The sequence below is a fragment of the Amblyomma americanum genome, chromosome 8, assembly GCF_052857255.1.
Source record: "Amblyomma americanum isolate KBUSLIRL-KWMA chromosome 8, ASM5285725v1, whole genome shotgun sequence".
NCBI lineage: Eukaryota > Metazoa > Arthropoda > Arachnida > Ixodida > Ixodidae > Amblyomma > Amblyomma americanum.
The window spans coordinates 111,054,528-111,080,535 of NC_135504.1; the positions used below are offsets into that span (position 1 = coordinate 111,054,528).

Genomic DNA, 26,008 nt, shown 5'->3' on the forward strand with positions numbered 1-26,008 from the left:
TAACACTGGCAACCAGAGCTACGCCTGTCGTAGGTTCACAATGCCGCCGCGGGAGATGTCATCACGGCGTATTCTTCGGGCTAATAGCTGGGAACAAAAATGAAAAAAATCGCACGACCTTTTCTAGGCCACTTTTCTGTTGAAAAAAAAAAAAACTCCTCAAACAGGCGTCAGTAAAGATATTTTTCTACTGCTACCTCCCATTTCGGTCCCTTTTTGCCCTCCAGCGGTTGGAAAAGTCACCAGTTTGAGGGGAAAAAACTGAAAATATCGGTTATTAAAATTCCCCGAGAATCCATGAAATATTTCTTTTCGCCAAATGTTAGCACTAAAGTTCTCTAAAGTAAAAGACACCGGCTGTCTGAAACACTTCAGCGACTGAATTGAAAATTCAGTCGCTAAACGTTAACTCACTCTTTGACATCAAAGCTTGCTTCAAACGAACAATTTTATAGCAGAGAATCCTCAGAGGCACTTTTATTTTTCACTTTCGCTTTATTTTTTTTCACTCTTGTAAAGGGGCGATGGAAAGAACCAACAGAGCGGAGCCTAGGCGCTCCGCTGTTTGCATTTCTTTTCATCACGCTTCTAATTCGATGGCAGACTAAAGACGCTAGATTAATACGTGCCCATTCTAGGAAGACTAGAGCGCTTTTCTTAGCATCCAGGTAAAAGCGCGATAAAAAGAAATTCTAACAGCGCAGGGCGTAGGCGCCGCGTTCGCGTTTCTTTTCATCGCGATAGTACAGCTTCCTATCTTCGGAAATTTTGTTTCAAATTTCATTATGGTATCAGTTTGACTGTTTTTTGCATAATAGTGCGTGACTTCTGTTTTTCTCTGTAGTAGTTTTCACTTCCCTTCTACGTGCCTGCATTATAATGTATACTCTGTATGTACTCAGTTTTCATATATTTCATGTCGCGCAAGCTGCCGCGTGTTTCATTTGATATACTTATTTATGAGGTCCCAATACAGTCACTGCCTTCGGGACCTGCTTGTGTGTGATATGATGTGCACATCAATTCCGTACGTAAATAAAGACTTCTTCTGTTTCTGAAAAGGGAAAATATCCCGTATGGAACATCACTGCACTTTGTCAGAAAAAGATAATGGCGATGTATGGAATTGTCGAATCGTGTTCAGTGCCCCTTTAGCCCGGCCAGTGCAAAACCCTACGGCGGAATTGGAGGCCCAGAGTCGACCACGGGAGCGGTGGCAGCCAGGAGAATGGGCGAGGCGTCCATACGCACTGGAAGGTTGTTGCATCGTGCCGGGCGGCTGAGCGAGCGGTGTTTGTTTACCTTGCGGTGCTTGCCTCTGTGATGGGCGCTGGAAGAGAATACCCCCCCCCCCCCCCCCCTCGCCCGCAGTTGTGTAAACATGCAGGTTGCCGCTTATAGGGCATCGCGCAGTGCTGCGCTGGCTCTCTCCCCTACCCTCCTACCCCCTCTTTTGAAGACGCCTCGCGAACATGTTTTTGTCGCTGTTTGTGTGCGCGCGGAGCGATGCACAGGCAACGAAATATACAGAAGGAAGGAAGGGCCATCGGGGATAACGGAACATGCGAGCTTTTAGGTTTAGAAGCGCCGATCGAAAGCCCGTGGGTTGCGGGATGCATCACTTTTGTCAGTGGCGAACGGAAAGACGCGGCGCGATTGTTCTGCTGGGGGTCGCCGCCCACGTGAAAGCCTAGGCATCCGAGGACAGGTTTGAGTGCTTTTAACGGCTTTTAATCGAGCGAGAAAAGAAAAGCGCGCGAGACCTTTTTTATTCTTTTTAGGCTTGTACGTGTCATTGAGCAGGCGAAGGAACCAGGGCGCTAACCGTGAGCGAAAAGGCTTAGGTGAACGGAGTAACGCCACTATAAAACAGATACTTCGAGTTTCTTGGAAAACGATGGGACTGTCTGGCGGGTTTCTGAGCGAAAACAAATTTTCACGGTGGGTGAAGACTAGCGGGAAAAGGAGGAACTCCTAACGCCAGCGGGAACTGCACCAGGTGTTCAGGTACCTCTTGTTATAGTCTAGGCGAGTGTGGGATTATAACAAGTTCCTCAACGCCTGCTAAAATTTTTCGCCAATTACTTTCTTTTCCCCCAGGTCCTCTCATCCCGAAAATTTTCTTTCCCTTAGCAACCCGTGGGCGGGGTGGTGGTGGTGAAAGGCCTTTATTGAATGAAAGAGGTGAGGCTCTTTAAAGAGCCCCGCAATGGGTGGAGTCCTTATTCCGGGACCTTATTGGTCGAAACCACCAGCTTAGCCCTCTTGACGAAAGCCTTTTGGGCCTGAAGGTCCGAACAGCCAAGCAGGGCCGCCTCCCATTCCGCTCTGGTAGGGTTGGGGTGGGGGGTGAGAGCTGAGTTGCGCTGGCAAGCCCAAACCATCAGCCACCTCCCCACTGTGTTTACAACTGCCAGTGAACGCGGGATCGAAGTGTTTTAGTACTGCCGGGCACAGCATTGTGTTAGTGAATAATCGGAGTAGAACGCGTTCGTTTGCTTTCCCCAGTCCCTCTGCAGGGGCCGGGTAGAGGCGATGCCTATCCTTATAATAGGATGTTATAGCTTTGAAGGAGAGTAAGCAGCTACCTTCAGGTTCCAGGTGCTCAGGAGCCAATGGGAACGCCGGCGAATGAGTGCTCGGGCCGCCGCGTCTGCAGCTTCGTTTCCTGCTAGGCCCTGATGGCCCGGAGTCCAAACCAGGCAGCGGAGTGTAGGATCGGTATCCCAGCTGCAGTTCCTTAGTATTCGTTCAGCTAGTGTAGTTATCCAGCCAGCCTCATAATTGCGACATGCCGAACGCGAGTCTATTATTATGTGTTTGGATTTTGAATAAGAAGCAGCTAGGATGATGACAACCTCTTCAGCTTGTGTTGTGCCTGGGGCTCGAAAGGAAAACCCATCCACCTGTATTTCTTGATATATGACCGCGGCCGTGTAACAACCCCCGTGGGTCGGCCCAGCTGCATCTACGTAAAAGACACCATGTTTGTTCCCGTAGTGGTGCGCTAAGGCTTCCGCCCTAGCCTGACGACGACCACTATGATCCTCCTTGTCCATCTTAGTGGGGATGGGTCGAACTCTGACGACGCGTCTCCAGAGTTCGGGCACTCGGACCCGCTCCTGAATGTGAAAATCATGTTGGATGCGAAGGCGGGCTAGCAAGTGCCGATCCGACTTCGTTTGGGCTAGCCTCGTGTATTGATTTGTGAGATGGGCTTCCTTGAGCTCCTGAAAAGTGTTCACCACTCCCAATGCAAGAAGTCTCGCATTGGAGACGGACACAGGAAGGTCAAGTGCCCTCTTCATCAATTTGCGGAGTATTACCTCAACTTTGTCTTCGTCGTGTTTCCGCAAGTGTAGATAATGGACCGAATATAGGATTCGGCTGATTACGAAAGCATGGGCCAGCCGCACGGCATCCCTGCATCGCAAATACCCTCTCTTGTTGGAGACGCGACGGACCATACGGCCTACTTGGTCTCCAACTTTGCGGAGTTTGTGCAATGTTGTGTCTACTCTTCTTTGGTTATGGATGAATAGCCCGAGTATTCGAATCTCTTTGGCCTCGTGTATGGGGCCACTTGTTAAGGAGAGATGTATTTAGGTAGTGCCCTTAGGAGATGCCCTAAGGTGCACAAATTCAGACTTGTTGGGTGCGCATTGGAGACAACAGTGCCCTGCGTAGCGATCCACTACGTGAGCGGCTTTTTGCAGGCATTCCTCCATGCGCCCTAAGTTGCCCTCTGTGGCCCAGATCGTGATATCATCGGCATACAGCGCATGCCGTATTCCTTCTATACCCTTCAACTGGCCCGGGAGATGGAGCATCGCCAAATTAAAGAGTAGGGGGGATAGCACCGCGCCTTGTGGTGTCTCCCGCGTACCATTTGATACGAACCAAATTCTGAATCTTGGATTCTGATTAGTGCAGCTCGATCGGTCAGGAAGTCTGTGATATAGTTGAAAGTGTTGCGGCCATAGTTGGTTTCATTGAGGTGTGTCAGTATGACGCTGTGTTTGATGTTGTCGAAGGCACTTGTTACAGGCAAGACGAGTGTGCGACTATAACGAGAGTAGAACAGGCGTGTAGGAAGTGTTGTTTACTATTGTCCAGTTGATTTATGGTTTCGATATGGGTGTCTATGCAGCCCGCAATGTCGTATGGCGGTAGAGACCCGATGTCAAGTGAGGCGAGCCCATGAGCACAGGTGCCCAAAAAAGTTTTTGGAACACAAAAACTATGAAAACCTTCATTTCTTCGCTTCCTAGATGCGCAGTCGGAAATTGAGGGGTGCTTTCTGCACGTCGCAATGTGAAGTGCAGAATAAATTTAACCCTTCATATTTAGGCAACATGCTTACACCGTCAAGCTAACAAGCATTTTTTTTTATTTCCGCGTTCCGAAATTATCTGTGGGCACATGTACAATTGTCCACTCACCTGTCTAGAGCGCTCGAGCGGCGCACCACGCACTCATTTGCGAATGGCGTAGAGCTCGAAATCTGCCCTTATGGTCCATGCACATTGCCATGGAACGTATGTAACTCCTCATATCTTTAAACGCTGTATCGAGCTCACCAGGCAGCTGAGATTGTCATAAATGCAGGACAGAGCTCGCGATTCCAGCGGTATTGACAAGTGCGTGGACGACTGTACATTCGAGTTGACGTTCGTGAGACTTGCTTTGATTGCGTTGCGGCTGCGTATCTCTTTAACAAACGCTTTCATAATGTATAAGTACGTCCTGTATAATATACACGCTGCGGCAGTCACCGATGAAAACGCTTTTTCTGCTCGGACTAGGGACGTTGGTCGGTGTTTCGCTATGCACGATCTTCATTCGTTTTCTTTTCTTTCTCGTCATACATGTGCAAAAAACTTGCTCTGTATTTTGGCGGAACATTGCGTAGATGGGACGCCAAGGTTCTACACCTGGGAAAGGAGCTGGTTGGGGGCGGCGCGCGCAAGGAGGAACGTGCCCTGTAAATCTGCACGGTTTATTGTGCACGCTGTTCGTGCTGCAGAGCTGCCTCTGCCGGGCGAACCGGGCGACGCGTATAAGGTGCGTTTGGAAGCGTTCGCTCTCCGTCACTATAGGAACCGGAATCGCACTTGTCTCTGTAAAAAAAAAAATCTAAAAATAAAAATGGGCTTTTGGGGAAAGGAAATGGCGCAGTATCTGTCTCGCATCTCGGAGGACACCTGAACCGCGCCGGAAGGGAAGCGATAAAGGAGGGAGTGAAGGAAGAATGAGGTGCCGTAGTGGAGGGCTCCGGAATAATTTCGACCACCTGGGGATCTTTGACGTGCACTGACATCGCACAGCACTCTGGCGCCTTTGCGTTTCGCCTCAATCGAAACGCGGCCGCCGCGATCGTGTTCGAATCCGGGTACTCCGGATCAGTAGCCGGGCGCCCGAACCACTCAGACGCCGTGGCGGGTAGTGGAGGTCGCCTCCATCGAAACGGGGCAGCGTGCTTTATTTGAGACGCAGATAAAATACTGACAGAGAAAAAAAAACGAGAAAAAATAGGGAATAATTTTTTTCATGTTGATCCATGATGACAATCGGGTGAGATAGGCGTCATCGCCTTATCAGACATAGAGGTGCAGTTTTCTCTAGTAGCTTAAACCTTTGGTATCTACTGTAAGGCACAACTTAGTTGCTTTTTCGGGGGCCTTTTTGCGAGTCACTACGAATGTACTTTGTGCGTTTATGTAGTACTCCTTTCCTGATCTGGGGCTCTTCTCCGTATTGCCGTGTGGAATACGCAATCAGTACTTTTCGTTTCTGTTTCTAGTTTGTTACTATCTTAGTTGTCGAGTTGCGCTTCAGCGGCTCTCCTGTTGCGGTGTGTGCCTACAACATGCCGGCCTGGCCCGCTTTAGGTCGTGGGGTACTTGTTGGGGTTCGGCGGTATTCAGGGTGATGCTCCTACGTTTGTGTACATCTCTCGGTTCCTCGAAGTGTTCGACAGGGAAGAGAAAACAATTGTATGCACGCTTTCTGCAGCCTAGCTACGGCAGCGGCATCGCAGCAGTTCCGACAGCGGCGCTCGAATTCTTCTCAGCGTTATCGGGATGTGGGCTTCGAGTGCTTGAGGAAGGGCGCACAGCTTTTCTTAAGATTATCCCGACCAAGTATAGAAAATGTCACACGAGCGAGAACGCGGTGCTGGCAACCAGTGCCTCCGGTGCATCTGCGGCCTGGAAAATCCGCTTCTCTCTCTATGGTAGCAAAGCCAGTCCTCGCGCCGTCTGCCCCGAGCAATTAGCGACTAGCCTTCTGCCGCAGACGCGCGCCCAAAAATAACACTCTCGCGTGCGAGCATCGATTCTTCTCCCGGCCCCGTAGTAACCGCAAAAGCCGAGCATGTATACTGTATCCGCGTCGGCTGCGTTCCATATACAGTAACGGGCAGCGATTCCGCCATGTCCCGCGGTTATCTGGAGCCATTATCGGCGCGCCGAGGCGAGAGTACTACGGGCGTAATTAACCAATAAGGCCGGCCAGCGGTTCTCGGTGCGCATGCTCCCTTCGCTCCCTTAGCGTCTGTGCATTTCGGCGTCTATTTGTGAGTTTGCGTGTTGTTCGCTGTGCGTGTTGCGTGATAGCTGACCGTTATGCGAGCGCCGCGGCCGACAGACGTCTTTTTGTTTTGTTTTGTTTTGTTTTCAGGAAGGGGTGGGTGATATTCTTTGCACCGTTGGTCGGGCTGAGCCGTGCATGCTGATTATCCCAAGGTTGCTAATTTTCTCCGAGTCGGACCAGGGTGCGGTCGGCCGACACCTTGGGCGATATATACGGCTGCCCAGAAAGACTGCCGGCCGCAAGTCAACTCGGCACTGTTTCGTCTCGGACTACTGGGCGGGACGGATATTCTTAGTTCAGTAAACGAATTACAACCTGGACGTTTCGGCAATACAATGAGCTCTTGATGTAAACCTTCTGGATAAATGAAAACAAACCGCGTTGGGCGCAGGTTTTGGGGTAGGTTCACATGCAATGGCGCACATGCAATGCCGCATTGTTCTTTTATCTCGTTACCCACTTAGGTATTCATTTTCTGGTTCCCCTCTCAATAAATGCCAAGTGATGTACCTATGCACTGAAGTTTTTTGTTCTTCATTTCATTTTGTTACCAGTAAATTCTGTTGGACTCCTTGAGGCTATAAGCAACACAAAAAAGTGTCATAAAATGAAATAAAATAAAACCGGACCGCAATATCGCTGCCCCCCAGTGTGCTCTCGCAATCTTCGCGAGAGCAGGATGAACTGATCAGTGCAGTTCTCTTATAGCGGCGCCATTACTGCTATCTCCTTTGCGTAAATCCGCTGAAGATGGGCCGTACTTTTTCATAGCGCGAAAATTTCTCGCAGTTATTTATATACTTTTTTTGCGGGTTGCACACCTCATCAATCGCAAAACAAACATTAGCGAAGGTGCGTCGCTTAATTAACGTTCTGTTCTGCCATTGTTTTTTTTTTCCCCAGGCCCATCGGGCATCGCCACCCCCAAGACCTCGGCGAGCTGCAACAGTTCGCGGTCGGGGTCTCCGCACACGGGCTCCTTCATCCCGCAGCCAAAGTCAGCGGTGGTCACCAGGGACCGCACCAACAGCGACAGGTCCAGGTGAGCTGGTCATGAAGTGTTTCTTTTTTGCTACTATACTGGGGAACGGTGACGAGTCCAAGAGCATATGGAAAGAACTGGTGGACGTAGATCTTGGAAAGAAGAGGCCATTGGATACATCTCAGGATGGGAAGAAGGGGAGGACTAACATTAGAGCCATCGACATGCATTGTCCACTCGGATAAGCTCAAGGAGGAAGAAGGAAGGAAAGAGGGAGTACCCCTCTCCTTTGCTCGCCGTAGGCCTTTTTGAGTTTCATAGCGATCGCTTATACCTAGAGTTCAATTTCTTCCATGCAAAGCGGTGGCGCTTTTTTTTTTCTTTTTGTTCGACAGTTGTGCCTCGAGGCGTAGGTGTAGAAAGGGGAATCGGGGCTGTAGCAGGAGGTTAGAAGGTGGACTGGACCGGCCTGCCTTGACGTTGGCGGGTAGCCCTGTGGACATTAAAAGTTTTCCTATCCTATGCCGAAAGCTCCTTAGCTGAACCCGTGGCTAATAGGGATGCTATATATCTCTGTAGCCGGGGAAATAGGCGCTCTCACAAAGTGCGCTTTGCTTGGTCACGTAATCCCATGCGAGTCCATGTTGGTTCGGGGAATTGGAGGAGAGGACGAGGCTGTGGAGAGGCGATACAGCTACCGCAGCCCGTTATTTGCCCAGGAAAAGAGAAGAAAAATGTGTGCAGGTTTCTCTTCAGTTCCGCTGGGTTTGCTTGGATCTCGTGGCACACTCGTTTCCTCCATTCTGATTTATTCACCTTACCTCTGGTTCGCTCTGGACGGACTTGTATTGTTTCGTTTTCATGGCCTAGGGCGTGCAAACACAGTGACCGAGGGGCGTCATTCTGTGCTTTAAAAATAAAGGGGAGGGGGGGGGGATCTGTCATTGAGAAGAGCCGAAAGTGAGTTGTATTCGCTACTCATGCTTCGTCCATACGATACGGAAAAAGAAAAAAAATTACGTCAACAAGATGGGAAAAACGCCATGGACGCCAGCGTGTTGATTTCGCCCGCACACACTCAAAAGACCCAAGAGACACACTCAAAGCACCCCTAAAAGGGTGTGCGCTGGAAGACAGCTTACATTCTTTTTACTCCCTATGGTCTATTCGTGCTTAGAGTGTAGGTTGAAGATAATTTTAACGCTATGGACTTTCATTGCTCTCTACATTGTCCAGGAGGTTTCCAAAACCGCAGCTGCTGCACTAGCTCTTGGAATGTGGCGTTCGGTTACTAAACTAATGTTTCCATACCGGCCACGGGGGCCTGTGTTTAGGGGAAGGCGAAATGTTGGCACAACTATGTATTTTCCTTTCACCGCTTGTTGAAGAGCTACAGACGGTGTAAATTAATCTGAATCCCTACACTACACCGTTCGCTATAATCCGCAGTGTTGTTTCGTTTACGCAGGTATTGTATAGGCTAAAATGAAAGGGCTCGGACAGGGGTTCCTATGACTTAAGGATTTCTCGTCGCCTTGTCACAGTACCTTCGGATTTTTCACTAATGTCTAAACGTCATTTACTCAAACTACGCCGCTATCGTGCTCGTCGCTGGATGGAAAGATCAATTTTATTCGCGTCCCTCTTCAATGGAGAAGGCAGACACTCTGTTTCGGCGTAGTTTCGGCGTAGATAATGTCCCTACGTCCACGTGGCATTTCGATAATGGCGCCATCTATCGCAGGCCGTCGTCGACCGCCTCCTCGTCTTCCTTCTCGCACCTTCCCGTCAAGAACGCTGGCGTCCCGGTGCGCCAGCCTCCGCCGGCTCAGTCCAACGGACCGGGCAGCGGCCACCTGATAAGCAAGGGGTCCCACGTGAGCGCAGCCAACCACAACGGCAGCGCCGTCACCACCAACAACAACACCAGCAGCCACGGTGGCAACAACAACAACAACAACTCTATGCTGGACAAGTTCAAGTTCTTCAACTCCAAGGACAAGTCGCAGGACAAGAGCAAAGGTGAGTAACCTCTCTCTCTGCACCGTGCCGCGGTAGTTCGCGGTCCGTGAACCGGCGGAAAACGTCTGCGCAAGCTGGCGCTGTTATGGGCTGTAAGATAGAGCGAAGGAATCCGTGCGCGCCTAACGGTTGTAACTCGAGAGCGCTAAAGGCCCCGTTGTCCACAAAGTCCGCCGTTGGCGTTGTCGGCGTCCTCGTTGTGAGCGAAAAATTACGAACATGACCCTGACAGGTGGCGCCCAGAGAAGCAACCTAGGAGGCAGATGGCCCACCTAGGTCACGTGGCCTTGCAGCGTCATCACTAACTGGCCACCGAATAGTGAGCAAGCTGCCCACCGTGGCAGGTGGAAGTCAAATTAATCATTGGCCGCTCGGGAAGAGCGACCTGGGTCACACAAGGCCCGCCGGTAGCAGCACCTGCCATCGCAGGGCGGTGGCGCATCGCTTAACCGCTGCGTCACTGCGCCAGGAGTGGCATGAGCACTCCCAGGGGTCCGTGAATGTTATGCAGAGAATGACCTTCCGCACATACGGGAACTAACACATTAAGCTATCGCGTCATACCCTTAATTAAGGTTGAGCTCAAGTGTCCCCTCCAGTTTTTAATGAGCCTCTCAGCTGAGGAGGCGTTGTCCTTCAGGGAAGCGTTCGTGGTCGGTCGGTTGTTGTTAATGCGCTATGCGCTAGCATTGGAAGCCCCACCCTGAAGACAAAGTGTCCATGGGTCCGGTAGCGCAGTGTTGTGTGCGCCTGCCACGGTTGGCAGGGTGGACAGAGGGTAGTCCCCCTCTTCACTCGTAGGGGAGAGAAAGGAGAGACCGGTAGGGGGCGGTCCCGGGAAAAACCCTCACAAAAATTGACTGTGAAATCGATAATGCGAACTTTTTGCCGTTGTGTGATCCCCATGCACTAAAAAAAACCCTACAATAATGCCTTCTGGCGATTTAGGTATTCTGAATAAATAAATAAATACATAAATAAACAAATAAATAAATAAATGACTAATCATGACCACGAATAGATCAGTAAAGTGCACAGAAATGTTGAGCAGTTTTCCCAGCAAAGTTGAGAAAATAACCTTCAATGTGCAAATAAATACATGGGACAGTATACAAGAAATTATGAGGAGAAGATAAGAAGTAGAAGAGAAGCAATCAAAAGCAAGGAGGAGGCCTAATGCTAAAAGCATTGTCGTCGCGTAATGATAGTTATGCGGTCCCGTAATTTTATTGTTTTCGTTTTACCACTTCCCACGCACGGTCTGCGCGCTGTCGTCGCACGCTGGTTAGCGGGATCAGCGGCTCCTAATGAATGCTCCTTGACAGAGTAGGGGGCAGGCATTAGAAAACGCCTCGTCAGACCAGGTGCATTGCATATGGATGTTCAGGGGATACACTGGCTCAAAGCGCTACACCACGTTCTGCTCATGCACCTTCTCAATCGGTGTAGTTTTTGTGCATACTCTGTAACAAGGGTTTCTTGTTTTGGTAAAGAAATTGAGCACTGATATAATTACGAAACGGCCTCAAGCTGCGCCTTGCTCGCTGGGCTACTTTTTTCTCCGACTCGGAACCTGCCACGTGATCTTGAGGTCGGAGCACGGTTGGCGGAGCTTGAACCCGTGCGCTAGCCGCCGCGAGTTCTCCTTTTTCGTGACCACTTCAGCGACGCCTTGAGCGCGAGACGCGGCCGGAATATTGATGAGCCCATTGCGGGCCTGCCTGCCTGCGTGCCGGTAGCTGCTCCCCTCGAGCGACCTGTGCCCCGTTCTGCTTGGGCGCCCCGTGTTCGCAGTTCGTCCCCGGGTCAGCGTCCCAAAAGAGCCTAATGAGCTGACGTGACGTCTCGCGTTGCAGGTCACCGGCTATGGCCGCGGGGCCCAGCGGTGTAGGCTCTCCGAAGCAGTGCACATTTCACGATTTCACGACAGCGTTTTGAACCGTTGAGGACTCTATTTCTTCTCCTTGTACGTAACGCGATTTCCGTCACGGTGGCTCAGTGGTTACGGTGCTCGGCATGCTGACCCGAAAGACGCAGGTTCGATCCCGGCCGCGGCTGTCGCATTTCGATGGAGGCGGAATGCTAGAGGCACGTGTACTGTGCGATGTCAGTGCAAGTTAAAGAACCCCGGAGCCCTCCACTACGGCGTCCCCCATAGCGGGAGTCGCTTCGGAACGTTAGGCCCCGTAAAACCAAGACCATGAATCCAAACGGACCGTGATTGTCTGCACAATAAGAAACAGCTGGTCTTGGCGCCTTCCAGGACGGACATGGCACATATGGAATACCGTTTTATTCCAAGAACCGGTTTTTATGGAGGAAAAACGCTAAGGCGCCTGTGTGCTGTGAGATGTCAGTACACGTTAAAGATCCCCAGGTGGTCGAAATTATTCCGGAGCCCTCCACTACGGCACCTCTCTCTTCCTTTCTTCTTTCACTCCCTCCTTTACCCTTCCCTTACGGCGCGGTTCAGGTGTCCAACGATATATGAGACAGATACTGCGCCATTTCCTTTCCCCTCAAAACCAATTATTATTATTATTATTCCAAGAACCGGTGGTTTATAAGTACCTCCCGGAGGCATTCTGAGTGGTTACAGTGTGTGCAGCCACTGTACGCTCCACCAAACAGGGAACTAACTCTGGGATCAGTCTTGAGGGACACAAGAGAAATGTCTCACATTTCTCCTGCCTTGCCGCCTAGTGTCCGCTTCGCGGAAGGGCTTAGCGTCGCTTGATAAAACCGGGCAGCAGTCACGTACATATGCATTTTCGCCTCCTGTTTAGCCGCATACGGAAGGTAACGCGTCCGGCTTCCAACCGGGAGTTCCGCGCTTTGAATTTCTCCTTCGGGCGGAATATCTTTTCTGGGTATCGCTATCTAGGCTATAGCGGACATCCACCAGGAGAGAGCGAAATATTTGCCCCGCAAACACTAACCATCAACAGTGGAAAAAGCTTTTAAACGCGGCTCGGTCCTGTCGACTTCGCTCCTTCCTGTGCTGTTCTTCTCCGCTTATAAATAATTCCAGCAATACATCAACTAGCCAGAAAAAAAAAGAAAACATTCCCGCAGCATCAAACATTCTCGCAGCGTTCTGAGCATCAAATATCAGTCGAGCATTGGCGCTGTTTCGGACAGACTAAAGGTGTCATGCGATCTAACCTTTAGAACCGAACAGGAGGTGCTTTTCGGTTGTGTACTGTGAGACTTCTGTTGTTCCCTGTATGTAGGCAGTCGGCGCAGAGCGCACTGAAACAGTCGCTTGCCTTCATGGTACAGAGTACGCGGAACAAGATTGAGGCGCTGGCCCGAAGGGTAGAAAGGGACAAAATGGCAGGAGCAGAATATACCGCGTGGTGTGCCCTACGAGCGTCTGTGTGAAGCGTTAATTGTAATGGACATGCCAGTGTGACTCGGATATTTTGATGCCTCCGGTTCAGCACGGGGCTTGGCTTGACCACAGGGGGCTTTCTGAGTCGCTGGTATTTTCTGCTGCTTTCCTTCTTTCGTTTATGCCTGTCTCGAATACTATCGTGTTGTCCGGGTCTGGAGGGCGCTGCGTGTGTCACTTTTGCTATCGCATAAAATTCATCAGCGTAATCAGCCAACATTCGGTGCACTACAGGCCTAAACCCTGTCCTAGTGATAGCGGCAACTTTGTCCCAGCGAAATACCATAACAGCACTGGGGCTTCTTCTCTTGCCTGTGCTGTACGGGTGGCTCCCGTGGTGCCCTGTCTTCCAACAAGAGAGGTCACCCGTCATCTTTTCTGTAAGCAGCATGCAATGTCCTTGTCCTGTTTCTTCCGCTTAATAACGCCGCGATGTCTCAGTGGTTATGGTGCTCGTTATGATTATGATGCTCGCGGCCACCGGCCGCGGTGGTCGCGTCTCGATGGAGGCGAAATTCTAGAGGCCCGTGTGCTGCGTGATGTCAGTGCTCGTTAAAGAACCCCAGGTGATTTAAATTATGCGGAGCCCTCCACTACAGCTTACCACATACCCTGAGTCACTTTTTTTTTCATTCATTCATTCATTTTTATTTGTTCTTCACAACATGAAGGATATATCAACTCGCGTTTGGCCGCTGACCGACACAGCCCTTTTCCCGTCTGGGAAGGTTAGACCTACGCATTGCTCTTTTTCGCTCCCTGCGTGGTCCTCTCATTTCTATCTTTACTGCGAGCCGGCCGCATATACGTTTAGCAGCAGAAAATTCATTGGTGTAACATTACAGACGACATGAGAACAGTGTGTCAGGTAACGGACTCGAGTTTGCGATATTCTAGGTTAGCTGACATAAACAGGACATAGAAGAGGGAGGGCAGGAAGATTCTTGACAACATAAAGCAATATGAACAAGGGAAGGGGCTTATCCACTGGGAGGATGTCTCATGGTCCTTAGCCAATGTTTCGACAAGAGCGCTTGTCTTCTTGTCGAAATGTTGGCTAAGCGCCCTGAGGCTCCCCCTTCCCTTGTTCACTTTGTTTTGCATAGGCAGGCCACGTTATACCAGGAGACTAAAACCGATCGTCCCTTTCGGTAGCGGAATATATTCCATGGACAGGCAAACATACCAGAGGATATCCGAGAGCCAGGTGTGCGGATGAGATTGGAGAAGTTTGTGGTGATAGGGTAGCCACAGTTAGGTTAACTGGAGGCCATTGGGAGTTGCTTTGTCCTGGTGTGGACGTAGCTGCAATAATTCTGTTGATTGTGATTTTGTTTTAAGGTAAACACCAAGGGCTTCGTAATAACGATAAGTCATTTTCCTGATATTCGTTGCAAACTTCGATCCCGCCTCCTCCCGTGCGCAGTCCCCAAGCGGCCCAGCAGCAGCGGCGGTCTCAGCTCGGCACGCAGCGAACGCAGCGACTCGTCCGCCAGCCTATGCGGCGACGCTCCGGCCGCGCCCAACGGTCCCGGCTCGGCTTCGGGATCCGAAGCCGCGAGCCAAGCCAAGCCGGCCGAAGCGGGAAACTCAGCCGTCTGCAACGGCGGCACGCCCAACGGACTCTCGAGGGTGAACGGGACCGACACCACCGCTGATTACGGCGTTGGCCACTCCAAGGGTGCCTCGTCGTCGGCTGCCAAGGGTCCCCCCGCCAAGAAGACCTTCGGCAGGGCGGCCGGAAAGCAGCAGTCGTCTTCCACCAAGCTGCCGGCGTCGCACGCAGGTAATAAAGGCTGCTAAGACTGCGTTAGGCCGGACTAAGTTAAAACTAAGTAGTCACAGGACACGCGAGATATGTAGAACATTTACAGCGGAAGTTGTTATAGATTTGGTTTAGCCATATAGGCCAGCATTCTACTGTCGAATCTACATTGTCATCCGTAAGACCTTAATCACTTCGTGAATTAAGCTAATTTAACTTAATTCAATTTAATTCGACTAAACTGAAGTCATTGTCATCTACAATTTAACCTAATGGACCACCTGGCAATTCATTTGTCACCTGGTAACACAACTATGGCAGGTGGTGGCCACCACCTGCCATCGTGGGCCGTGGCAATGTGCAGAGCCCGTGGGAGGTGACGGATGAAGCCAAGTGGCTTCGGGTGTCATAGCGAGAGCGGAGGAAAGCGCAACCGCAAGGTGGCCGCCACGGGAACAAACCTGAAGCAGGGGCTACCGAGGGAGGAGGAGGTTGTGACGAGGGTGAAGGAGTGCACAACCTGAGGATTCAGGGCTAAACCAGAGCTATAACAGCTTTCACTGAATCATGCGCCAACCCGGTAAGACTAGCTCTACAATTTGTTTGTTTGGCGAAATAAAGGCGACTTTCCTTTTCACTCTCGGTGAGGAAAGCAAGATTACAAAAGTTTTTTTTTGTTTACGCAAAGATTATGATTTATATCTAACAGCCAGTGTCAGTAGCTGGCTCCGGTATCACTAACCAATGCGGAAGAGCCATAAGACTGAATAACGGGAATTAAAAGGCAACTGCATAGGTGTTTGAGATAAGCGAGCTTAAAATGGTCCAACGTGTGAATCCTGCAGGTAAAGCATGCGAAGTTTTTTTGGGCTAGCGTTTGAAATGTTGAATGCTGCTTGAAAAACACTTTGCATGCTTCACCTACAGCCTATGTATAGATCTGAATCCTTGAACATTGCGAAATTCTCAAGAAGTGATGTAGTTGCCTTTAAAGCATACTGCCTGAAGCATGTTCACTGGAGGTGCGGACACCCGCCTGTGCGCCGGTTTGTTTTCAAGCCTCAGTTTGTCAGGAACAACTTGCTCCTCTCAGACGATACCACAGTTGTGGCGTTAAAACGCACGTCTGAAAGGTTTTCTTTTTTTGAAAATCTGGGGTGACTTTTTATGAGTGATTGTGCGTTAAAGCTTTCCTACAACATCCGCGTGACGTGACGCCAGTTTCGAGTTGTTGGGCGTCGACCTTTTGTTTATCTCCTCTTGCGGTATCAGATAGTTTTCGTTTGCGTTTGGGGGATAGGGCGTGTGCAATTGTAAATACACATAGACAGCACGATAGTTGGTGTCAGAAACCGTTAACCCGCGCGAGCGCGCTTAACTGTCAGTCCGCTACTTGGCCCTTAGAAAAGGGACGTCTACTGTATCATGATGCACTGGCTTTGAGCAGTGAGCAGCAGTTCTGTCTGAACGCAAACGTTGTAGCTCGGATTTATCATCTAACTGCTTCAAAGGCACTTCTTTCCTACACAGCAGCATGTAATGTAGTTGAACAAAGCCTGGGAGCTGCGACTGCAGTTTTATGCGCCGCAACCCAGTCGAGAAACACAAGAGGAAGTTTCTGTCGTCACAACAGGTTTTTGGTAGTGTTTTTGACAAAAAACTTCTAGTCAAAACAGATATTTTGAAGTAACAACAGATTTTTGTGTTGTTACTACAGAAAAGTAGGAACTATAGTACTACAGAAAATACCACAAATCAACAGAAAAATCTGTCGTTACAACAAAGCTGCAAAATATTTTTTTTGGTGTGTTGTGGTTCTGTCATTTTTTTTTCTACCTGGAAAGCCACTTTTTGATCTTAAATATTCATGGACAGAGCTATTTCTACCTGCGGCCAGTTTCCATATGATAAAAATGGTGGAGCTTGTATTTTTCACCAATATCAGTGAGTTCGCCTCGCTTCGGAACCTCCTAATATAGAAAAGGAAAGTTCAGATTAAAACAGCTAATTTACAATATCATATTAGGGATCAAGCTTTGTAAGCACCAGGGATCTTCAATGAAGACCATGATAAGGCCAGAAAAAAAAGGCGATAATGAACTGCTGAAAATAGAATCTTGGCCAAGTGATTGTTCCTTGCATACAAGCAGCACGTGGCAGTGGTGAATCCATGCTGTTGTCCATCAGCCACAACACTATAAGAGCCGGATCTTGATCAGGTTTCTGTATGAAAATAGCCTGCATGAGATTCTAAAGTATATCGGCAGCCACATTTAGGTCACACGTCAAGTCCTCGTAATAATGAAAAAAAAAAACATGCTGTCCTACCTTCGAGAAGTAAGGAACCAGCGGAGACAAACGTCACAAACCTTGTGCACGTGGTAAAATATTTGCTTTTTAATGTATAAGAGAGATGATAGAATTCAATGAGTGCTGCCCTTTACACGGGGAAAGGAAAAGAAAAATAGATGTGCCCATATACACCGTGAATTCTCCGGGATCCTATCGCCATACCAACCTAGAGAACCAATTTTTTCATTCCACAGGTGCACTATGCAGTGCAGAGAATGTTATGCATTATTCCTACACATGAAAAAATTCGCCGCTATCGCGAGTGTATTTCCACTGACGTCCTTGTTATAGTACACCCAAGCGCAACGCTATCTAAGGCCGTTCGACACTGCCTGCTCGCAGCACTAGGCAAATGCATTCATGTATGCCTTACTTGTGGCAGACAGAATATCGCGTTGTTTCCCTGTTGTAGAAACTCAATACAAAACAAAGTGTCCAGGTAAAATGTGCGCGCCGGAAAAGTATGGAGCAACCGAAACATAGGCGTCGAGCAACAAAACAAAGGCAAGCGTCCGTTCGCAAGACGCAGTGTCTTGGAAGACTACACAGTCAGGCTTCGCACAAAAACTTGACGGGACGCTCAAGCTCCGCCTTAAGGATGTGACGCGACAGCCTTAATGGGTCCCTTTCAGCGGCCTGGCGTCAGCTTTGCGTATCACTTCGCCTATACACTCCTTTTCATACATCAGACGCAACGCTGTGAAAGGTACGGAAGTATTCCGGATAGCAAAACAAAGGAAGGCGTGTCCGCGCTTGTTCTGTGCCCGAGTGGTCTAAGGCACGAGAAAGGTACAGCGTGTCGTCAGCGATAAGAGCGAATTTAATAAAGGTCATGAGAAATGTACCATAAAATGCAGACAAGGAACAAGGAACGCACTGCTTTTGGTCGCGGATGTAGGCGGAGAGAGCGCCTGCCTTGACAGCGTTGCACCTGATTTATGAAATGGAGTATAGTTCATGCATACATGCCCATATGTGCGGAATTTGTCATTCTCTACTTGACAATCATAGACAGCGGGGAGTCCTCGTACCAGTCCTAGCGCAGTAGTGCAGTGGTTAAGTGACGCTCCGCGGTCTGGCAGCTGGCTGTTTCAAAACGCAGTCACGTACCGGTGGTGCGTGTGAGACCTAGGCACCTCTCCCGGAGCACCCTCTCTTGACCAATCATTAATTTAACGGTCACCTGCCACGGTGGGCTGGTACTGATATGACGTCGCAAGGTCACGTGACATAGGTGGCAGGCGGGCTACCTGTTTTTTCGCTCACAAAGACACCGATGGCGGCGAATTTTCTGCTGAACAGCCTTAACGTTATCGCGTCAATAATACTAGATGTTATTTGTGAACTTGCGGCCTGCAAACGGAGGATGAACTGATGTTATCTTGCGCAGGTATGTCGAGGTAAATTGGGTGGGGGTGTGCGAATATTCGATATCCTTCCATTAGATTTGCTGAATGAGCCAAGTAGTTCGTGTTCAAAATTATTGGAAATGAATGGAATCCGCTGTGATGTTTTCGAATAATTTTCGAATAATTGGCGCGACGTTCAAATAGGACATGCACGCTGTATTTTCTTTGTAACGGCTGTTTCAAAAATAGGGCCCACTCCGACGCCACACAGCGCGATCCGTATGTTCGGGAAGAACAGTTCAGCGCCCGCGATGCGGTCCAATCGTGTGGCGGTGTTCATAACGCATATAGATATACTCAAGATTGGAGGAACATGGTTTCACCAGGTTTAGCAAGCGCTGCCTGCATGATCGATTTCGCTGACCGTGGTTCCAAGTCTTCTCACAATCAGTATCACAAACTCATATGACGTGATGGTCATAAAGTATTTCTTTTTAACGAGAATCGTAATCGAGAGCGCACAGACTCACCGGAATGGGGGACAGCTTGCCAGGGGTTCCGGCAGAGGGGCATGTCGTAGAGCTAATATACTTAATGTTTCGTGTCCTCTAGTAGACATCAATGTTGCGTCTTTCGATAGCTTTAGAATTTCATGACTCATAGCGCCGCCGCTGGAGTTTCGCTGCTTTTCACGAATATTCGTTTGTACGATTATTCGCATAAGTAGCGAATAGTCGCACAAAGAATGTATTCGCATTTGGCTCTGCTTTTTCACTGTTCGATTGGTACTCGATTCCGCTTTTAACTACACTACTCGTATTCGATCCGGTAGCCAATCTACCCTATTTCGTATTCCATTCGGTTTTGAAAAAGCTCAATTCGCCCACCCCTAAATATTGTATATGGTACATATATCGTACATAGGCACGCCACTGTGGTACATTTTGATTTACCTGACCACCAGGGCTCGGAAGAAAGTTGAATGTCTCTGTTGTGAGTTCACCTCTGATATCCTTTCTATATTCTTACTTAAGAAGGGGTAAACCTTAACGTTAACCTAAATGGCAACATTAATCTAAAGAAAGTCGTCTTGCGAGCGGTGATGATGTAAAATTTCAGTATGCACCTGAACCCTTTATCGAAAAAAAAAATGGCAGTGGCTTAGCTCCGCTATACCAGGATATACGTAGCGGGAGGTACGTTTCCCTGGCTGAGTTTGTTGTTGGCACTGTATGTTTAGCAATGAGAGACATGTCCGCTTGACATGTCCGGGTCGCAGATGCACTTTCGGAAACTAGAATGGTGTGATCAGTCACACGAAGGCCTTCACATCCTCTTCGGTTGATTGCAGTTGACTGACGCCTTCCATAGGCTCCACCTCGGCGGCTATGCGGCGTCTATTACGCTCGGCAGTCTGGCGTCTCCATTTGGCAAGGCGTTCCTCCCTCTGTTCGGGCGTCTCTGCTGCTCTCTTTGCCTTCTGGCGCTTGTTCTCTCTTTGTTAAGTAGCCAAGTGCCAGGCAACAACCTCAGGATCGGAATAGTTAATGTTCTATTGTCTATACCACCGTTTAGCAGCGGCTGGACTCTCCTTGTGTGCATCCATATCAAGCGTTGCGATACAGCCGCCGATTACATCTCCGCTTTTTATACGCCATGCTGCGCATGCGACGACGCGCGGTTCGGGTGATGAACGCGGTGTGACGCCATACCAAACGGCGGCGGCGGCAAACCGAGTGGTGTGACGTCATGCCAGATGGCGCCGCGAGCGCGCAAAGCACATTAACCGTCTCACATATCTCGGTGGACACTCGAACCGCGCCGTAAAAGAAAGGATAAAGGAGGGAGGGAAATGACGAAGCGCGCAGCGCACCCACTCCTCCTCCCCGCTTGCCATGGTAACGGCGCATGCGCATGACTGGCCTCCCGCATGTACCATGGTAGCGCATGCGCACAACTGGCGTCTCGCCTGTACAGCGAAATGCTCGACTGGCAGTGTAGTGTAGCTCCCGCTACAAAAAATAATGTGGATTAGCCCAGCTAATCCAGGATATACGAAGCGAAAGCGAGATTGAGGTCTCCACTGGCCCACGCATCCGGTTGTACGCCTTTCCTTTCGTGAAAATGAACGGTCTTTGCAAAGTTGTCAACGCCAATGAACTCCATGAACGCCGACGGCTCACTTGTTTTGTTTGGTTTTTGAGAAAAGGAAATGGCACAATAACCGTCTCACATATATGGTGGGTGAACAGCGCAACAAAGGCGGGATAAAGTTAAGACAAGCGCTGACTAGCAACTGAGTTTATTGAAGAACAAAAAGTCGTTTTTGTCGTTTTTTATGTTTTTATAATTTTATTGTTTACGCTCACTATATATTACCACTTTTCGTTCTTCAATAAACTCAATTGCTCGTCAGCGCTTGTCTTACCTTTGTCCCGCCTTTGTTGCGCTGTTCACCCACCATGAATGCTTACCAACTCGCCCAAATCTTAGCGTCTCACATATCTCGGTGGACACCCGAACCGCGCCGTAAAGGAAGGGATAAGGAGGGAGGGAAAGAGGAAATAATATAATTGGTTTTTTGGGGAAAGGAAATGGCGCAGTATCTGTCTCATATATCGTTGGACACCTGAACCGCGCCGTAAGGGAAGGGATAAAGGAGGGAGTGAAAGAAGAAAGAGAGGTGCCGTAGGGGAGGGCTCCGGAATAATTTCGACCACCTGGGGATCTGTAACGTGCACTGACATCGCACAGCACACGGGCGCCTTACCGTTTTTCCTCTATAAAAATGCAGCCGCCGTGGTCGGGTTCGAACCCGGGAACTCTGGATGAGTAGTCGAGCGCCCTAACCACTGAGCCACCGCAGCGGGGAAAGAGGAAAGAGAAAACTGAAAATTGAAAGTTGGATTTTGAGGACAGGCGCGGCGCTGCGCAGCGGCGGGACACCTGTGGCTCGGTGCTACTAGTGGCGCATGCGCAGTGTGACTAGGGAGTGAGAGAAAGAGAAAATTGGCAGGGGCTTAGCTCGGCTACGCCGAGATATACGTAGCCTTGGTTAACCTTGATTGCAAGTCCAGGTTAGTCTGGTTGTCTCCCTATGTTGTCGCATTAAAGACGACACAACTGTGGTTGCGGCGCACGCGAGCTCTCCTTTTCAATCCGCCGAATGTTATCAGGCATGCGACGCAGCTGGCGAAGCGAGCGGAGGCGAGCGCCAGGACGAGGAACGCGGTGTGACGCCATACCAAACGGCGGCGGCGGCGAGCCGCGCGGTGTGACGTCATGCCAGATGGCGCGGCGAGCGCGCAAAGCACAGTAACCGTCTCACATATTTCGGTGGACATCCGAACCGCGGAAGAGATAAAGGAGGGAGTGAAAGAAGAAAGAGAAAACTCAAAATTGAAAGTTGCTTTTTGAGCAAAGCCGAGGCGCTGCGTAGCGGCGGTACACCTGTGGCTCGGTGTAACTAGTGGCGCATGCGCAGTTGTGACTAGCGATCGAGGGAGAGAAATGCGCCGTGTGTCGTCACTGCTCCTTGCGCATGTGCAGCATGGCTGTCCAGAAATCGCGAAACTTCTCAACCTGCGGCCAGTAAAGCTTTCGCTTTAAAAATTAAATTGCGTTTAACTCCAGAACTCCAGCGTGGTTGAATAATAATTGGTTTTTGGGGAAAGGAAATGGCGCAGTATCTGTCTCATATATCGTTGGACACCTGAACCGCGCCGTAAGGGAAGGGATAAAGGAGGGAGTGAAAGAAGAAAGGAAGAAGAGGTGCCGTAGTGGAGGGCTCCGGAATAATTTCGACCACCTGCGGATCTTTAACGTGCACTGACATCGCACAGCACACGGGCGCCTTAGCGTTTTTCCTCCATAAAAACGCAGCCGCCGCGGTCGGCTTCGAACCCGGGAACTCCGGATCAGTAGTCGAGCGCCCTAACCACTGAGCCACCGCGGCGGGTAACCAGCGTGGTTAATTTTTTGGGGGAAAGGAAATGGCGCGGTATCTGTCTCACTTCTCGGCGGATGCCTGAACCAAGCCGGAAGGGAAGGGATAAAGGAGCTAATGAAGCGTGGTTGTACAAAGCGTAGGTTCGCGTGACCGTGGAGGTTATGACGAAAGGGTAAGCGGGGGAACTGCGCTGTCACCTGAACCGCGCATTGCGTCAGATGGGCGAAGGGAGTGAAGACGTCGCGTGGCGAGAGAGAGAGAGAGCTCAAGTACATGCGTACCACGCATGACCTGGATCTTGGAGGGTAGTTCCAAACCATTTGTGCTTGCAGCCGCGGCGTCCCAGCTCTTCGTAGGCCCCCACGCTACAGCCCCTTCATCCGGGGATGCAGGAATGTAAGGAAAGAAATTGGTTTTTGAAAATTGGTTGCAGAAGAGAGGAGAGGAGTTGGCGCATTATCTGTCTCACATCTCGGTGGACACCCGAACAGCGCCGGAAGGGAGGTAGGAATGTGGGAGGGAAGGAAGAAAGGGAGAAAGAGGTGCCGTAGTGGAGGGCTGCGGAGGTGATTTCGACTACTTGGGGACCTTTAACATGCACTGACGTCGCACAGCAGACGGGTGCTTTTGCGGGTCAGCGCGCGTTAAAATAGTCGTAGTGTACTTCTGCACAATTCATTTAAGCTTAACTCTGAAGACTTCGTCAATATGAGCCACTCCAGAATCACCCGCCGCAAACATCCTCTTACACTTGAAGACTTTCTTTGTTGCAATAACACATTCTATTTTTCCTTTCCGCGAGCAGTGCGCGAATGGAATGCCCTTGACGTCTCGATTGTAATGCATCCGACAGTCCTCAAATTTTTGGAGCTTGCCGAGCTGAGTACGCTGCCACAAAACTGACTAAATATTGTTAAAATTTTGGTGATCTATACTGAGTTCTGCATAGCTGATTACCTCGAATTTGTTTGTTCTTGTCTTGATTTAAGTAGAACCATCCTTTTCATTGTATAACTGCTAACTATAATTGTTTTATCTGGAAGTTGGGTATTTTTTGACATCCGCCCACCCCTGTAAAAACCCCGGTTGGGGTTGACAGTGTATTGGAATAAAATCAAATAATAAATAAAAAAGTGGGTTTTATTAAAATAATAATAAAAAGGAAGGAGAACATTTTTGCTAGCCCGGGCATCTGCCATGGATACTGAAGCACCTGAGCTGGGGCAGCGGAAATAAAGGATAGCAGGCAGAATGGAGAAATGAAATTAAAGATGTGAGGGGACAGGAATCGAGGATAGGGGGAGAGGTGATATACACAAACTATTTACACAATAAGAAATGTGTCCAGGTTGTGGGCGTGATTAGTGCGTTAAAGATCCCGAAGTAGTCGAAATTATTGGGGATCTACTACTTCGGGATCTTTGCGTTAAAGATCCCCAAATAGTCAAAATTATCCCGCAGCCCTCCACTACGGCATCTTTTTCTCTCTTTCTTCTTTCACTCCCACCTTCCTTCCCTTGCCGCGTGGTTCAGGTGTCCACCGAGATTTGATACAGATACTGCGTCATTTCCTTTCCTCAGAAACAAATTCTTCTTTTTTGCACAAAGAATGAGCTGTTTATTTAGAAATGAAGGCTCAAGGCCGTTTGTTGGTTTGTTAAAGAAGGGAAAAGTAGGGGTGTATTGATATATGAGGGGACGGCATGGGTGGTCTAGCCACCCTTTACACTGCGTTGTAAAGGCCACGTAGTATATTTGCCAATATCTTACCAGATGCCGCTCGCTCCGGCTCTGGTCAGTGCACGAAATTCCTCGCCGTCGGTGGGGAAACCATGCTTGGCAACGAGATTGTCGCGCCCCTTGCGGAACTCTGAACAATTCCAAACTAGGTGGCGCAGGTCAGCTGAAAAACGCAAGGCTAAAGCGAGCTTGTTACAGGCATATAATACGAATGATGGAGCATTTTAAAAACATTTATGATAGGCATCTTAGCAGGCTGACGGGCACTGAGTAGAATTCGACCCTGCAAAACCTCAGCTCGACTTCAAGTGTTGACACGTCGGAGCAAGTACCCCATTCGCTCGCGCATCGAGCGCCTCGCGCAGAGAGGCTGTGCCGTGCGTGCACAGTGGGTGCCCGGTCACTGCGGCATCGCCGGCAACGAAGAAGCTGACGACCTCGCGACCGCTGCACACCAACTACCTGCCAGCGATCTGCCCCTTGCGCTGGAGGACGTGCGTGCGGTAATTCACGACCATCTCCGAAAGCAGCACCCCGACCCACGCATCGCGGGAGGTGAGCGCATCGACAGTGTCACCGGCTGTCGCGCACTTACACGGTCGCAACGTGCAATGATCCTCCGCGCGCGCATCGGCTGCGTGTGGCCCGGGGAACGACGGGTGCGTCACGGAATCGCGACGAGTGATGTGTGTGACGGATGCGGTGCAGTGGAAACACTAGAACATCTGCTCCTTCGCTGCTCCGCGTTCGCCGATGCTCGTCGCGATATGCTCGCGGCCTATAGGGCGCAGGGCATACTACCAGACTCCATCAAGACGCTATTGTGGCCGCAGGGCAGTGCGCGCACTCGTGAGCGAACTTTGGTGAGCCTCTGTGCATTCCTCGAACACACGGGCTTGACGTCCCGTCTGTTCTCCGTCAGGTAGTTACACGCAGTGACCGAACGCTCCGCGAGTTCTACCTTGAACGATTAATAACTGGACGCCCCACTCCAGTTGTAACCTACACAGTGCTGTGCGCGTGTGTGATTTAATTTCTCTAAACTGAACTAATCACGCGCACAACCTGGACACATTACTTATTGTGTAAATAGTTTGTACATATTACTTCTCCCCCTGTCCTCTACTCCTGTCCCCTCACCTCTTTCATTTCATTTCTCCATTCTGCCTGCTGTCCTTTATTTCCGCTGCCCCAGCTCAGGTGCTTCAGTATCGATGGCAGATGCCGGGGCTAGCAAAAATCTTTTCCTTCCTTTTTACTATTATTTTTAATAAAACCACTACCACCACCACCCCGTGGTCTGTCTTTGTGACACTATCGCGTGTTTTCCGGTGTTCACTTTCGACGATCTTTTCGCGTGGCGCAACATCCGGCGTCGCGTGTACCCAGCGCGACACGCCCTGCATGTTTTGCTAGCGCCCTCCGAGTCAACACTCTGCCTCGAAACTGGCGTCGCTTCGCCTCTCAAGTTGTGCCGAGCGAATGTCGTTCCCGTCGACGTGGTCGAAGCAGGCGCGTTCACTGTCTGCGTAGAGGTTCTGATATAGTTTCCAAAGCGGATTATATATTGCGCCGACCGCCGTTCCAGAGTCGTCGTTAGAAAAGAAGCTTGCTCCAGACAGTTCCGTTATTCACTCAACCCATATCAGTACATCTGACCGGTGCGTAGCGTCAAATCTATATGGTCAGAAAGTGCGTCCGCCCGCAAGGTTTTCTGACGTCCCGCTCGACTCCCCAACTCAATGACAGCGCACAGTAAGTGACTTTTGTGAAGGTGATCTTGAAAATCTTGCACCACCCGCCGCGGTGGCTCAGTGGTTAGGGCGCTCGGCTACTGATCCAGAGTTCCCGGGTCCGAACC

General features: G+C 49.9%; 1 protein-coding gene across 6 annotated transcripts in view; it reads left to right on the plus strand.

The window, feature by feature from the left end:
• sick (sickie) overlaps nt 1–26,008 on the plus strand; it is a 959,410-nt gene that overhangs the window by 709,145 nt on the left and 224,257 nt on the right. For all 6 annotated transcript variants that reach the window (XM_077635300.1, XM_077635298.1, XM_077635296.1 and 3 more), the window contains 3 exons: nt 7,498–7,636; nt 9,321–9,598; nt 14,419–14,778. In XM_077635300.1, coding sequence (XP_077491426.1) covers nt 7,498–7,636; nt 9,321–9,598; nt 14,419–14,778 — 777 coding nt within the window. The remainder of the gene's footprint in view (nt 1–7,497; nt 7,637–9,320; nt 9,599–14,418; nt 14,779–26,008) is intronic.